Consider the following 16,407-nt stretch of genomic DNA (forward strand, 5'->3'; position numbering starts at 1 on the left):
GGATGTACATTTTTTACAGAAAAATGCATCTACGAACAATACACCCTCGGGAGAAAAAGTGTCTTACAGTGTCTTCTCCAGAACTTCGCAGCTATATGATCACACGACGGCCGTTGTCATCATCGTCATCATCATGAACCGCGCATGACAGCATCGCGAGAAAAGCGAAGACGAAGCAGAAGCCTTGACCGAGCGAGCGAAATCCGATCGAGGCTCGAGAAAGAGAGAGACAGAGGCGTCATTAATAATTGATGATCGGGTGCGTCCACGCGATGATCACGGACTCGTCTTCGCTCGATGACGCGTACAGTCCGTGTGGGGAATACGAGTATCAAAGGATATCGATGCAATACCGTATGAAAATAATATTGTCGACGACGCGCGATAAAGACGAGAAGCAGCTGAGAATACGCGTGTCAGCAGCGATGATAATTTGACTAACAACGTTGAAATAGCGTACGCTGGTCTAAATATTGATGTTACCTTGAAACTCGCCGATTCGACGTCTGCAATTGACGTATAGAAGATTTCCAATTCGGATAAAATGTTGTGTATGGCGAGCGATTATTTACCGAAGCACTTTATACTTTGGCAAATTGAGATTCCTCGGAATAACAAACTCGCCCCAGGAGATAGAGAGTTTATGTGCTTTGGCAGTGGGATGTGCGGACAAAACCGATCGGACGTGTGTATCGGTCCCTAAAATGATTACTGCGTCTTTTTTCGTTCAAGGACAGCATCGATTATCATACGTCAGGATTTGCATGTAAAATCGTGAAACGCGCTACGTTATACCGAAAATTGATCCCTTCATAAATATTACGATTGAACGTCAACTTTTTATATACCATCAAAATTTCTAATGCAAAAAAATCTGATTCCTGCCGAAGTATAAATTACCAGAGGACTTAGATGTCGACTGCATACGCGTGATAAATTACTTAAGAAGACACGGCTCTTCGGGTCGATCGTTCGACGACGGATGGACACATCACCTGCGGGCCAAACACGTGCGGAAGTCGCACGCAAGTGCGACAAAGCTCACGTGGTTTATCCGTGACGCGTAATCAATTTATATAATCAGGGTTAAATTGTGCAACGTGTGTGTGGCGTGAGCTGAACGTATATTGTGTAACGTAGAAAAAGGCGTTACTGCTTAGAGGTCACGACTCGCTCTACGGGGGTAGTCACGTTTCTTTCTTTTTTATCCGTGGCTATATAATCGTGAACTCTGGGGTAAACTTTTTTATGAGAGAGATTCGTAAGGTTCGTTTCCGGTACGCGAGAGATACTTTTTTAATTTCGTGCAATCGATCGAAGGTTCGCGAGTCGTATCAATGAATATAACAAGAGAAAGGTTATCACAAGACGATTTTTAAACGACAGACTCAAATAAATTGACCCAGTGTTCAAGTGGCACACAATCGTTATCGATTGAAGAGGCAGAAAAAAAAGGCGTACCGTGTGTCATTTGGAAAATTTTGAATTCCAGTCGATTAAAAAATCTGTCGCAGTACAAATAGCCGACTGAAATCAATCAATCTTTCCACTCGAAAGCAACATCTGCTGTACGCAAATCTAACTTGCGCGTACGCATATATACACAAAGTAGCAAATAACGCACCCAACCCAATAAAATGTTAATCAAATATCGAGCATACGTTCATACTAAATGTTCGCGAGGGAGCTGCGTATATATCCTAATCGGATTCTCGATGACGCAAACGATTAGGAGTGTATTATGTCAGCAGAGACATCCAATTACCGCAGAATCAATCAAACGCTGGGCTTCTTCGGGCTTGATTCGCGATCGGATAAATCAAACGGATGGCGCCGCACGCGTTCTATAATAAAAACATCCGGGGAACACACCCGAGTGTGAATGAGCCTTACGTAAATCGTTCTAAAACCGTTTATCGTCTCTTAAGGGAAGCCTTGTTGGTTCGATTCGTCTGGCGTCATTATAAAATCGATTCGCACTATTCGGATTATATTGTCGCTGAATCTTGTCGTTTACTCTACGATGCAAAAGGCGAAGCCAATTTTTCTACGACGAATAAATATACATAAAAAGCGCGCCATAAATTCCATGCTAAACACATCCTCGTAAATCAGCGGGTATGTATATGGAAGTCGATTCGGGACACGTGGATCAACTCGACAGATTATATTTTTAAACGCTTCACATACATTCTTAACAAGTTCCAATTAAAAAGATCAGCCAGACACCGAAGGACGATTCCTCGAACCGGATGCGGAGGAGTATTTCTCGATCCTGGAAAAGGTGCTTTTTCAAAAAGCTAAAAAATGTTCAATCCCATAGTCGTGACGCAAGCGAGAAAAGCTCATCAAGCTCGCAAACAAGCACCGCGTATACATCCTTCAAATCTCAAAGAACGCTGCACACTCGCCTGGATAAATCGAAACGATCGCGTCGGCCAATCGCGTTAAAAGCAAGCATACCTATATAGATACCTGCAATTCCCTTACACTAATCCGTCTCGCTGCACAGCTTCGTCGCGCTGACGTCAGGCTGCGTATGGAGTATATACACATCGACAACCCCTTGGCATCTAAAAATAGCGGCAGCTCCTGCATCCAACGCATCGCTGCGAATTAAGAAAAAAGGGGGGAAACAGCCGGGACCGATAGCAGGAGCTACAGCAGCGAAGGTTAAGGTCAGCTGGTGTATCGATCGCTCGAACAGGCGCGTGCACACATCCGAGAGCGAAACTTCCGTGCGAATGACGATAAATAAAGTTTCGCTTTGTCAAGGGTAAAGGACAGGTATGCGGGAGAGATTTTAAACGTATTTTAGCTTTCATTCAACCCGATCTTTGTACCTTATTTTTCCCGATATAATTCCGATATAGTTCGCGCAAATATCGACTATTGCACTGAACTAATCCAATCTAACTTCGTTCGCTCGACTGTGTTACTTGGCTTAACGAGGCCGCTGTATAATGGAACCGAAATTTAGTTCGCACTAGCTCGTCAAAACTATACAAACGATATGTCCCTCCAAGAGAGAGAGAGAGAGAAACAAAGCCGAGCGACATTTCGTTGCGCAACAACAAAAGCTCTAACTGCAGCCGGAGAATTTTCTCGATCTCCACGCGATTTCACGCTCGACTTCCAGCAGCAGCAGTTGATCTCCGCGCGCATCGCAAGAGAATCGTTCCGGCAAGGAATTTTCCGCTCGGAGGAAATCCGAGAGATCCTTTGCTCTGCGATGTATACGAGAGCGATTGACGATTCGCTGAAACGTGAAGACTCGCGTCGAGCTTCTGGTTTCGTCTCTTAGGAACGGAGGGAGTAATTAGAAGAGATATATTTTTTTTTATTGATGGTACCCAGTACATTTTGTGTAAAACTTTTATACTCCCACTATAAAACGTGTTTTTTTTCGCTTTTCGAATAGCCGCACTACAGCTTCACGATAATATTTTATTGACGTGGAAGGAAATATAACGACGATTGCTGTAAGCATTTCTTGGTAAACGTTTTTCTTCGCGACTTGCGTGAAAAGTTTTTATTTTACGCCTGACAATTTCCTGAATGTCATTTTTACGGATTATACAGAGCTGCGTGTACATGCGTGTGACGCAAGCTCGGGCTTGATCTCAAAGGTCTTTTTTACAAAGTGTGCGGGCTTTACGTTGCTATTGATGATACCGCGTCGTCGTAAAACATCTCCAGCGTGATATGATTTTACTCCTCTTTTGTCGTTCATGTTTCGAGTTTGATGCGTATACACGAAAACTAAAAAGTTTGATCGATATTGCGAACGCCTTCCGCGAAAGAAAATATTCCTTTCGCGATTGACGGGTCAGCGCCAAACTAAGAGGCTTTTCGCATGCGACGATTAAGGCCATCCCTTATTTCGAACACACAATTTATATCCTCACCGCCTTAACCTACAACAACAACGTTCCAAGTCACACAAATCATCCTCTCCTTTTTACTCTACTTTCCCTATCGCCGCAGTACAAATCAACCGAATATAACCCAAAATACCTGCAACGCCGTTTAAAACTGGAATACCACCGCAGTGCACTCGATCAATCTTGCTAGAATACCTCTAGCCCGGTAAAACCCAGGGCGACACTCGAAATATCCATGTAGAAGAAAGAGGCGCGCGTATAGAGCATCCCCTCGAAAATCGACGAAATCGAAACTGGGCCATCCCCGCGATTAGCGCGATCCCGATATAAACCCGCGCGCTGTCCGCGTAACTCTCCCTTATAGGCCGGTTGCGCTGCCGCTGCTGGGCACAAAGAGCCTCCGCTAAAAATACGCCAAGCGGCCCAATGTTTGGGATGACTCATCGCGGAGTAGGCTCACTACGAATAACGCGAAATTCTCTCTCGAGGTGATGATGCGAATAAAGGTATGCTGTGATTCTATTGATGAACAGGTGGTCGAAGAATTAGAGTCGGTTAACGCGTCGCGGCGGTGAGTCATGCGGCTGCATCGTGTTTTCGTTTTTTTACAGCTAACGTTTTTTTCGAGACGCAGAACAATTGTAAAATACGAGCGTGCGGGAGATATAAACTTTACGATCTTCATTATCCGGCTGAGTGATTCACCTGGAAAATAGAGAACATCAAGCAGCCGTCTCTTGTCAAACTGTATAGCATGTGGAGAAGGAAAGGAAGAAGCTGTAAAGTATATAACAAGAAACGAATTACGCAAACGCTTCGGCGAGAGAGAAGTGCTACAGGAAACATCCATTAAAGCATGCACTTTCCTCATCTCCATCTCTCTCTCTCAATAGGACGAAAATCGAAGAAGCTGTAAACATCAGCGTAATGTATACGCGTTTGTCTGTCGGGGTCGTCCCCGGTTCGATAACCCCACGGAATCTCGGCGTTTCGTTGACGTAACTCGCGCATCTCTAGCTCTTTCCATCGACACGCAGTTCTTCTCATGTATATTACTTGACCTAGTGCATGTGTAAGCACTTTTCTCGACAATGTCAGAGATTCTTAAATCGCGGCGGAGCTTTCGTGCGTCACTGCGGCCGATTTTTCAGAAGAAAAAATTCGATCGCACGCGCGCAAACAACTTTCGAGGAGTTATAAGCGCGCTGTGTTATTTTATACTCGATTATCGGGAATTTTGTGGTGATGCATTTTTGACGGGGCTTATGCATATTTTGTTTTTAAGTAATGCAATAAAAGAACAGTTGTAGGGGGTTATAACGACGGATGGTCTCTTGGTATTATTGCAGATTATGAATTACAATATTCAGATTTTACGGGTAGACGATGGAATGCGGCGTGAAATTTGGTTTTACGGTTTTCATATTTGAAAAGCATAAACAAATCGGTGTTTTCCATTGATCACACTGAATAAATTTCTATTATTAGACATCTGCACACCTGTTATTCAAAAATATTTACAAGCGATTGATACATTTTTAAACGTGCACACATTTTTTCGCAAACTACATATTATGCGCGATAGCGCGACTATCATTCACAGCTCATAATTCGCTTATTTTTCTTCCCAGAATATCCGTGTCAGTCTTATCAAAACGGCACTTTTATTATCGAATTCTTATTCCATCAACCAAAAAAAACTTATCGCAAAATATAACATAAGGATATATTTTGCCATAATATCTACCCGTTATCACAGTTTAACAAGCGCCGACTGTTTGCACTCGCTCATTTCGAGCAGCTCTAAATTTAGTCGATTCTCTTTTAATATCGGCGAAGCCTATATGCATCGGTACAAACACGAAGCTCATTGGATTATATAAGCCGACAAACAGCGACTATCGAATGCCGGACGCGCTTCAATCCTGTGTTATATATATAGGGCTGTTATCGAGCTGAACTTGTCCAAATAAACATGTTTATTTCTCATCCATATGCATATATATTTATAAATTCGTCTGAGAGCGATAAGGAATTATTCACTGCACGTAACGATAAATGCGAGCTTGTCTCGGCTTTTATTCGACCGCCAATAAATTAACGATGAAATAATGCTGTTATACAAAAAAAAACACGTTACATAACTGTCCTTATCATCTCACACACAGTTGCGCTCTCCCTATATCCTTATGTATACCAGCGAAAGCCACAACTAAAAATCCAAAACCGCGTGTACGCATCCCAACAGAAAATAAAGCATTCACACCGCATCCCCAGTTTTAGCCCACAATGCTCTCGGAAAGAAAGACTCATACAATATAGTCAACTCAGTAGAATTTCCCCGGCGTCGATCTTAGCGCTACATTTGGAGCTCGGCCAACGCGCAGCTTTCTCGGAAGCGTCCCTCCACTGCGGTGACAGTGGAAAAGAGAGGACGAGACCCGTTGCAGTGCACGTCTTTCTCGTGCGCACTTTTTGCGCTTGTGTGTGTGTGTGTACGGCGCAGTAGTGGATTTAACGAGAACGATGCGTGAAACTCGAGAAGCTTTTTGTTCTATACACCTCTACTCTAGTGCTGAGCGAGCTTTTTCGTGGATTTTGCGTCGATGGTATAACGAAATGCAGTTATAGTACGAGTGTCCCAAACAGCAGGCCTAACATGGCTGATTTGGCATTGGTAGAATTACCCCACTAGATTTTATACATTTCGGGAGCAGATTTTGATAAGGGAAAGGGAAAAATCTCATGCGCGACCTATATTCGTTATAGCCAGAGACTAGAGAGCTTTAGGCAAAAGTACAAAAATCTCCACATAAATTTACGTCCGAGTTGCTTTTTAATCTTTCTTAAATATCAATATTCAAACTAATCGCACAATAACAAAATAAATCATCCCCACTCCTCTCGCTCTCATTTCGACAAATTAATACCGTCTCCGCGCTCGAATTACGGACCGCGGCTTCTCGCGCAAACAACACCGCGGCCGCCAGCGGAAAAATCCTATCATACGCGCTGCACTCGAGAGAGATCGGACGATTACGTGTGTAAAAGTGTAAGGAGGCCGCCAAGCGGTCTGCGACGACTCGTGGCCTTCTTCCGCGCGCGCTGCATCTGCGCTGATCGGTAAAACGCTGCGTGTCTGCCCCGCGCCGCGACCACTTTTTTTTGCTCTTTTACGGTGTCGGCTGTCGTGTGGTTATGCGAGTTTCGATGGATTTACGTCAGTCGTTTTTTTTTCGGTGAATCGGCGTTTAACCCGGTTAATTAAAATTAACTCGTTATTCGGAATGAGGAGTTTCCGCTGAACTGCGAACCGATGCTTCGTAGTTTTGGCATTAGGAGAACGACAGAAGTTTCCACACTACTTTAGTGCTCGAGTACCAGTTGTTATCTTCGTTTTTAATTCAATCGATTAACGACAGAGAGATAACAATTCGTGTCGAGTGAAAAATCTCACAGCAGCGCATTTCAAGTGCACCAACATCTCTTCCCATCGACAACTGTATACCATATCCTATAAATACAACGACCTCAGCTAACGACGCCAATTAAAGCGAAATCCCTCTAGAAACTAACCCACGTTTATATAATCACGAACAACAAGCATCAAAAGTCACGTGCTCCCGCAATATCACGCCTACGTTTGTGCTTGCACACCGTCGGGTCTCTCGAACTAATTTGCAATATCGCTCGCCGCGGTCTCTCCGTTTATAGTATCCCATTTATCGTTAATAAATGCGTCGAAACGCCCTATACACACATACGCCGCGCTTTCAATTGCTAATTCCGACGCAGATCCGATTATTGCTCGGTTGAAAATGATCCTAACCAGAGAGAGCTGCAAAAAATAAAAGCTCAAGATAAAAGGCGAACGGAGATCTCGATAGATGAAAAAGCTCGCCCGTCAATCATCGGTTTCCGATCGCGCATAAACACTCGAGAGAGAGAGCCGATTAACGAGTACACGGAGCAAACAAGTCGCCAAGCGGTCTGCCCCGCGAGAACACGCGTGACGCACGATTGGCCTTCGGCCAATGAGTTACGGGTCTCGCGGTAGCCGCGTGCGCTTTTTTTCGTTTCACGTTGAATCCGGTGTGTTTCGTGGAGGTATGTGGGTTTTATCGGCTTATTTTTACGGAGTTTACAGCGATTTTAGCGAAGGAATAGGTATATCGATCCACATTTTTGCTTTATCTTATCGGAGAGAGTCGTGATTGTTTCGCGAGATTATACCGCCGGTCACTGAATTCGACTGCACGAATATTCTTCGCGTGTTTTGACCGATATCGTGGGCTTTTCAGCTGCGATCGAGACCCGACGAAAAGAATCAAACATCGCTGGGTTTGCACCAAAACAAAAAACAATGCGTTAAACCGCGCAGCGTCGAAGTTTCCCGACCGCGAGTGTATTTTCGTATACAAGACCGAACTGCGCGTCTCGGAGCTTATTTCAAGAGCGAGGCGTAAGTGATATCGGCAAAGTTCTTCGATCCCCCCGCGCATCATTGAATTCGAAAATAGTATCAGTCGAAGAGAGACAAGAGAAAAACATATACCGACTCGCTGAGTGCAAGTATCCACGTGTTCCTTGCGTCATTCGCGCGGTGAAAGCGAAAGATAATATACTAACGACTCTTTCTCGCGCGCGCGCTTTTATTACTCACACTTTTTTCGATAATTATTCACGTGTACGTTAGTAAGCGTCTTTGTGCTCTCGGCTCTTTTGCGTGTATTCGATAGGCGCAGAGCACGTTTTGAGTTATTTTTTTCATTGACTTGACGCATTTGAGTATAAGTTATTATCTTTATGCATGGGCGTTTGTTTGTGCAGTTGATGAAAGCGATATTGAGCGAATTTAATTTTATATAAAGTTTAAGAGACAATGAAAAAAATAAAAAAGCAATCAAGGATATTACGAGAGAAATCAAGAGAGTAATAAAAAATGGATTACACCAATTAGTTCTAATTCAAAATATTCCAAGCGCAGTGTGTAGTATCTATTATTTTCAAATTAGTGGACATGTCGGGACACGTGATCAAGCACGAGTCACACTATACATGTTTTAATTGAAGATGTAACTGGCACATCGTCAGCGCTATTAATAACGGGCTGTATCTTAATTACCTTTAATTCGTAAACAATTCGTTCAATTTTTGCAATTTAGCATCTGCTTCAAGCCTCATGTATTATTCATCGACGCGGTAATCGTCGAGCTAATCGACGTCTATGTGTAACACAAACTCTCTCGAGAGAAAAAAATCACGTGTAGAGGTTAATGCTTGACATAAAATTTACAGGGCCAATAGCCACGAGGAAACATAAATGGAGCCGGAAATAGGAGTAGTGCAGATACTACCTCAACCGCGACAGCCATTGAAAGCTGTCATCTGGACGATTTATTCGGTAAGTCGTCGATGGATAACCTATAACTTTCTTTATAAACAAAGTAACATTCATCAGACCCATATATAATATACATCTACACGATACACACACACATCGCTTAGAAATGAATATACGCATGAGCTCGTAATAATTCAACAACGAGGCCGGCTCCTCTCGCTTCGATTATTAAACGCACGCACATGTGTGCCCCGTACACTGGCCGACGATGTAGGTTATTTCGGTCGGCTTGATTGTCACAATCGCGGCGGTACTGAGCAACCAGTCCGACAAGCCGTCGCAAGAGGAGACACCGTCCGAGACAACCACGACGCCCATTGTATTCGCCATGGTAAGACCTCCCATAAGAGCAATGTATTTCACCCTAATTAAAGCAAATCGAAGAAAGATACGTCTGCCACGAGTCAGGTGAGCCAAGAGACGACAACGACGACGGTTGCTCAAGACAATGTGCCGCGGAGGAGAGTCTTGCTAGGACCCTATGCGGGAAATAAGTATGGATATGACGTTTCGATATCTTCGACTTTATTAGGAGAAAGATTGTAAAGCAATAAGTCCTGACGAAACGATTACTGTATCGGTCTGTCCGTCAGAAGCAGAAGCGGTCGACCGCTCTCGCCGCGCCCGAAGCAGCTCGTCATCATTACGCTCGAGGAAGTCGTCGCTTACGAATGTTATTTCGAGGCGGGCATCAAGTAGGTGTATATCACGTATACGCATAAACAAGCCTTGTGTAATCGCTGCGGGCACATCGCGATTATTAGAGACCAGTCGATCGAAGAGGGACTCAATGACGCCGAGAGATTATGATATGCGTTTGAAGGATGAATCGCGGTCCAGTTTGTTATTCGTCGAGGCAGTTTGTGTAATTTTTTTGTTTCGACGATCTAGTGCCGAGATTGAATCGCGGAGAGAGCTATATTTGGACTCGTGGCTCTGCGACGAGGGTTTCGAAATGCCTGCGATATAAATTTGATCGAAATAGCAGTGATCGCTATGTTTATTCGATTTGTAAACTAAACGAAATAAAGTATCCATGTTAACCGAACTCATTATTACAGGGACGTCACATGGTTGCGCAACAGCGACGTCGAGATCGTCTACCGGGACGGACACCTCGGCGACAAGGCGATCGTCATGGACGTCACCGACGGTCTCACCTATCCAGCCTCGAACCTCCACGACTGTCACGCCGACGGTCGACGTGTTCTGAAGTCGGGTAACCACGAAGACGACCTCACGACGACATCGGAGGATGATCCTGCGACGTTGTTTCAACAACACGTTGCCACCACCTGGAATTGCTATCGGGATCCGGTGCGGCAAGATGCCGAGTGTCGGTACAGCGTTCGTATACTCAGGTGAATTGAAATTCACTCCTCGATATCAAAATTGTTAAATCACGCGAAACCGTTACTTATACGCTGAGCGAACTGATGCGGTGATCTCTCACTCACTGCCAATCGAACCCACCTCGCAGCTTTGAAATTTGCGCTTCCTCTCGCATAAAGCATATAATGTGAATTGCGCTCGTAAATACACGCCGGTCCACGGCCACAGGCGACATAATTCCTCATTAATGCCCTTCTCTCTCGGTCAGTTCCGCGACGGATAAGGGACCGACGAGATCCGCCGTTGAGCTGGTTTCGACAGAGCTGTCTCAGGGACGGCAGCGGTACGGCTACGTGCGACGCGGGCCGATCTCGCACAGGCGCACTTACAGCATCAAGCCTGTCGGAAACGAGGAGATAAGGTAATGATGGGGCTTGAACTTTTTTTCGTTTTGTTGGGGATTTATAAAGTCGTTCGCGCTTCGGGTTGCAAATTGGATGATTCGCGGGGAGAGATGTGTTATTACATCGTTCGGGCTGCAAATACTGTTAACACAGGGGTTTCGTGCGTCGCGCTTGACACCTCTGTGTGTAATGAGATTATTACACGTTTATATAAACCTCAACGATGCGATACATGTTTTAGTGACAACGCGAGCCTGTGCACGATGAAGACACTGGAAGAATACGACCTGACTTGGAATTCGCAGTGGATTCAGCCCAAAGTAACTCCGGCTTTCCTTTTTTTTTATAAAAAAATTACTCCAGCTTCTCGCTTCACAAAAGGCAACACACCTGCGAATGATATCATCGCTCAACTTTATAGCCATAACTTAAAAAGCCAACTTATATACCCTTCAATCCAACCGAGCCATCTACATTGCATCGTATACACTTCCGCATCCTCGTGCGGACCGCACACAAAGCGCAGATAATATATACACATCTCAATATCCCTCATTTCCAACGAATTTACGAGACTATCTCTGCGTACAGTACACGTTCTCAGTATCGGAAGCCTGTCCGACTCACCGACTATCTTGGACGGACGAGTTCACCTTCGACTCTGTCGAGCATCAGTACCGTGACGTTAGGCTGCCCACGACTTTCCATCTCTACCCCGTGACGGGAGAATCGATTACTCGACGCGATGCCGACAAAGCCAACGGTGAGGCTGCGATCGAACGGTTTCGACGCTTGTGTTTTTTCAGAATCGTATACGCAGTGCGGAAGCCGTTTCATGTCGGATTTATAGCTTATGAGGATATGCGATGCGATGATTTTTTTGCTTTGAGTAGAGGAGGATTTATTGATCGAGTTGATTGATATGATTAATTGAAAAAAAGTGTTAAATATTAAACTGTATTTTGTTTTTCAAAAAATAATATTGATCCGCATTACTTTCAGGAAAACTCAGCATTCCCCAACACGATCACCCAGCAGCATCGTTCCAAACAATGCTCGGAAGCATCGTTCAGTCACCCCCAGCTTCCTCGTACCAAGCTCCATCGATTGATCGTCGACGTAGCGCCGAAAACAATGAGGCAACGCGCTGCGTACCGCTGATGCAGCAACGGGGGACTACTGCTGATAGTAATTCGGGAGCCGGAGATTGCGAGGGGGAACGTCGACCGCATCAGAGGGTCCGGACTCCGAGGTAAAGAGAACGTCCTGGAGTGAATAAAAGAAAGATGGCATGGGGGTGTAGACTCGGAGGTGTAGTTGCAGACAAAGGGAGATTTGTTGCAGGGGAGAAAATAATAGTTTTGAATTTTTGCGTTTTATTTTAGATTTTAGCTGTTGGGAGATTGATATTGCAAGTTCCTGTTTTTATTTTTGTTGATACGAGCTTTTCGAAAGTTCATTCGAAATCGTGCACGTGTAATACACCTAATTAATCTAATCTACGAATTCACGTGTTTCAATCGATTATCGAGCCACTCGAAAGCACACGTGCCGAACTAGGCAACTCGTTATTAAAATTCCAACGAGGAAAGCAACTGTACCCTTGCAGAAAACGTACATAATCAAATAATCCAAACTTGAGAACAGCCGCACGTGTCGTACGAAGGAACGGGTTTATCGAGAGAGAGAGAAAAAACGAGAATACGCCGAAAATAAGCGTTCTGTTTCAGCGACTTTGTTGCCGAAACTTCCGCACTGGACCGGCGACACGTGCAGGAGGCCAGCGGCGACGGTCCACGTGAAAGCAATTACGCGCGACGATCTGAGGATATCGTAGGCGGAGGATCGAGATCTGGAGAGAAGCGGAAACGCGCTAGAGTTAAATATGCCTTCGGTAATTTCAATGCGTACAAAGTTATATCGTGGGATTTTTATGGTGTTATGATTTTGTAAGGCGTTAGAGAGAATCGCATAAGTTAATATTTACTGTATATGAATCGACTTTACGCAAATTTCAGAGTCGGCGAGGATCGGCAAGACTCCCTGGATTCTGCACACTATCGTCCACTTCAGCAGCCTACACAACATCAGTGTCCTCAACATGGCTATTTCGAGATCGAATACTCTGAACCGTGAGTCCAAAACTCACGAGGTGCATCACGGCTCAGGAAATTGGAATCCGCGAAGCAGTCGACTATTTAAGCCTCTGTTAGCAGATGACCTCTACGTGACGAGGATCCTGGCTGCGAAGGTCGATAGCGAGGACGAGGCTACGGCGTATTTTGTTGCTGCGCCTGTTGCTAACGTATCCCGTAGGTATGTAATTTTCTCTAACAATTATAATTACGAAATATTCATCGTTCTTTTTGGTTCTTTTTCATAGATTTCTGTACAAAATGAAGGTTGTCTATCCGCCGTTAGAGTATCCGACTCTCGAGCCGGTGAGGTGTCTAACATGTCTTGAGGAAAATAATCCAATGTCGTTAAAAGAGAGGGTCTCGAGGCGATATCCGCGGTGTATCTGGTCCGACGTACTAATGTCGCACACTGCTGAGAATTACATTCTCAATTGCAGGTATGTTAATATTCCCAATAATCACCAAATTCAAAATCTGAATTTCAAAAAACAAAATTCTCCCAATAACAACAGAGGGCCAAAGCTTCCCTGGACTGCGATTATTTCGACTCCAAGCAACCGGATAATCCGCCGACTGGATACATGGTCGGAATTTCGTTCCTGGCATCGTTCGAAATCTCATCCACAGCAACACGAATTCGAACTCGGTCTCAAGGATGGTTTCCAGGCACGAGTAAGTCTTCACGTGCCTTTCGATTGGAAGAACAAATTCGGCGAATGCAGACGGAAATTGAGATTACTATTGAGGCTAGCTAATGAACAAGATGGACAACTGGTTAATGCCCAGTTTGATTTATCACTGACGACCTTTCTGACAGGTGTCAAGGGATACGCAGTGATTTATGTAAGCATTCAATTTGTGAGATTCCTACTTAATGAAAGAAAATTATTCATTGAAAAAAAACCGATTTATTCGCTTATTCCGATACTGCTGAATTTACATAACGTCGGTTCCCTAATAATCCGCATAACTCGAACCAGCAACCTTCCGCAAAGCAAACTCTCGCCACATTCCTTCTCTCAGATGCATTCGTTTCATCATCTATCCTATAGGCGGATGTACGGGGGAGCACATTCCGCAGTCTGGATATCTCCGGGTTGAAATTCCAAAGTCGCGAAGCGATGCAGATTGCGGACTACTCGCGGGTTGTGCAACTCGTCGCCGAGAAATTCAGCTGCGTTGATTCGCTAGTCGGCTTCGGTGTCTTTGGAGAAGCCTACGGTGGGCACATGGTACTCAATCTTGTTGCCAGTGAAGATGAAACCCAAAGAGCCGGAAATGTGTTCAGTTGCGGAGTCGCCGTTAAACCTTTCGCTGCTTGGCAGCCGTACGTCTACCCTTTTACGACGAAGGTACGCGTTTCCTATTTTCAGTTTTGTTTCGGTTTTAAAATACTTTCTCCCTTTTTTTAACGTAAATTTTATCTTAGTTGGAAAACTTTATTATTTTTGAACTAATTCGTTGTTGATCTTTGACAGTCCTCCAGTGAACTAGTCACCGCACTTCGCAAAAAACTCTACAAACGTCAATACCTGTCTCCGTTGACTCGGCGCCTTCGAGGAAGAAACTTCGCGCTGCTGACTGAAAAATCAAAACACGGCGCTCGACATCATTACGAAGACAACCTCTTGGGGTTACTAGTTCGACATGGTGTCGAATTCGAGCATCGACGTTACGGAAATGACTGTAGCTCAAGGCTCGGGCTGTACGAGGACCTGAGCTCCTACTTTGATCGATGCTTTGAAAGGCAATATACGATTCGAGGTCTTTGAATCAAAATTCAAACTGGATTATGTGTTAAAGCATGATGTCTACAGAAAATAAATTATTTCTTGAAATAGTAGAACAAACTGTGATATTGTGCATCGGGGTATGACTAGATTAATCATAGAATTTAAGTAGTAATTACAGTCGCGTTTAGTACGACTGTTATAAAGTAAAGACTTTCTTATGCATTTTCGTTGTATCATCAAATATTGTAATTTGAACAGTTATTCATGGCTTATTACTTGTGTGTATATTATCCTGCAATATCATTTTAAATGCTTTCCATGCAAATTTAACGTAGCATAATCACTGAAGATTTATCGACTATAAAACATCCGCAGAAATGTGTTGCGTAAAACAATGTACAAACAATTTGTTCATCAAGCAATTTAGCTTCAAAATTCAAAACAGCGCAAATATTTGTAAGCAATAGTCCTGCACCAAGAAAACTCCAACTCGTCTCTTCGTTCTGTACGTTTAGCCGGATACTTTCTCCTCGGCGCTATACCTGCAGCACGTGCATCAGCCGCTATGCACTCGCTCCATGTACCTCCTTCTTGGCGTTACCTTGCGGTCAAAAAAAAGCAATCCACGATGCCGAGACACCGCTTCCTAGCATCCCTGGTGGGGATCGAACCCACGACCTTTGGATTAGAAGTCCAACGCGCTATCCTCTGCGCCACAGGGACGTGCCTCAGATGGTCTGCTAGCGACTTTATTAACTGAGTACGTTTCCAGAAGAGCGCCGGCAGATGGCTATACGTTGCGCGCGAATCTGTACATGTGTGCCACCACCGAGGATGTGCGCAAGACCGCACACATGTGCATCATAGAGTAAAGTTGAGTGAGGTCTATGCAACCGCTCAAACGGTACGTACGCTGACTGCTCTGTCGATTCCAAAGTACCGTGATAAGGTATCACAGAGCTCGTGAAACTCTTATTTGATGATTTAGTTGTAATATTCTAGTTTTACGAGCTCTGGTAATACATGTTATCGACTGTATACGCTGATCTGTTGAAGTGATCCTATTTGCAAATCGCAGTAAGAAAAGCGGTTATACTTATTTATACAAATTGCCGATGTTTGTAACAATCATTATATTATGTAGTACAATTTTAATTTATACTGCATAAGTAGTGTAGGTCAAAGACCTGTAAGGCACACAAAAGATCGAATAATATGAAACTTAACTATTCATACATGATAAAGTGACATTGTTTTATCTTATCGCAAAACGCGTTCACTACTGCTTAGAGATTGTAAAGCGTATTTTCATCTCAAATCTTTTAACGCTCCGTTATTTCAATCTTTAGCAGTATTGGTGTATTTAAGACTATTCAAACAAACTCAACTAGGTATTTGATGCAACAATGAAAAAGTCAAGCAGAAATGGTATTTACGTAAGAATGAAAAACATTGTCTAAGTATTTATTGACTTACCTTGTAGAAACTTCAAGTCTCACGAGGCAAGAGCAA

The 16,407-nt window shown here is 44.0% G+C and overlaps 1 protein-coding gene and 1 non-coding gene across 22 annotated transcripts in view; one reads left to right on the plus strand and one right to left on the minus strand.

Moving 5' to 3' along the window:
* The window catches only part of LOC103317425, a 219,560-nt gene extending 204,393 nt beyond the window's left edge, over positions 1-15,167 (plus strand). For 13 of the 21 annotated variants that reach the window (XM_031926130.2, XM_031926136.1, XM_031926128.2 and 10 more), the window contains 15 exons: positions 9,183-9,288; positions 9,503-9,619; positions 9,673-9,782; positions 9,882-9,983; positions 10,350-10,649; positions 10,889-11,041; positions 11,266-11,344; positions 11,616-11,787; positions 12,027-12,276; positions 12,755-12,918; positions 13,043-13,340; positions 13,408-13,599; positions 13,675-14,005; positions 14,215-14,514; positions 14,641-15,167. In XM_031926130.2, coding sequence (XP_031781990.1) covers positions 9,208-9,288; positions 9,503-9,619; positions 9,673-9,782; positions 9,882-9,983; positions 10,350-10,649; positions 10,889-11,041; positions 11,266-11,344; positions 11,616-11,787; positions 12,027-12,276; positions 12,755-12,918; positions 13,043-13,340; positions 13,408-13,599; positions 13,675-14,005; positions 14,215-14,514; positions 14,641-14,934 — 2,943 coding nt within the window. In that variant the 5' untranslated portion in view covers positions 9,183-9,207 and the 3' untranslated portion in view covers positions 14,935-15,167. Of the gene's footprint in view, positions 1-6,298; positions 6,494-6,646; positions 7,992-8,018; positions 9,087-9,182; positions 9,289-9,502; positions 9,620-9,672; positions 9,783-9,881; positions 9,984-10,349; positions 10,650-10,888; positions 11,042-11,265; positions 11,345-11,615; positions 11,788-12,026; positions 12,277-12,754; positions 12,919-13,042; positions 13,341-13,407; positions 13,600-13,674; positions 14,006-14,214; positions 14,515-14,640 lie in introns of those variants that run through there. The other 8 variants (XM_032598519.1, XM_032598521.1, XM_031926141.2 and 5 more) reach the window with 7 other exon arrangements.
* Positions 15,168-15,545: 378 nt separating this feature from the next.
* TRNAR-UCU lies at positions 15,546-15,618 on the minus strand. Its single transcript has one exon. It is a non-coding gene; the product is annotated as a tRNA-Arg (tRNA).
* Positions 15,619-16,407: the final 789 nt, after the last annotated feature.

The sequence above is a fragment of the Nasonia vitripennis genome, chromosome 3 (assembly GCF_009193385.2).
Source record: "Nasonia vitripennis strain AsymCx chromosome 3, Nvit_psr_1.1, whole genome shotgun sequence".
Lineage (NCBI taxonomy): Eukaryota > Metazoa > Arthropoda > Insecta > Hymenoptera > Pteromalidae > Nasonia > Nasonia vitripennis.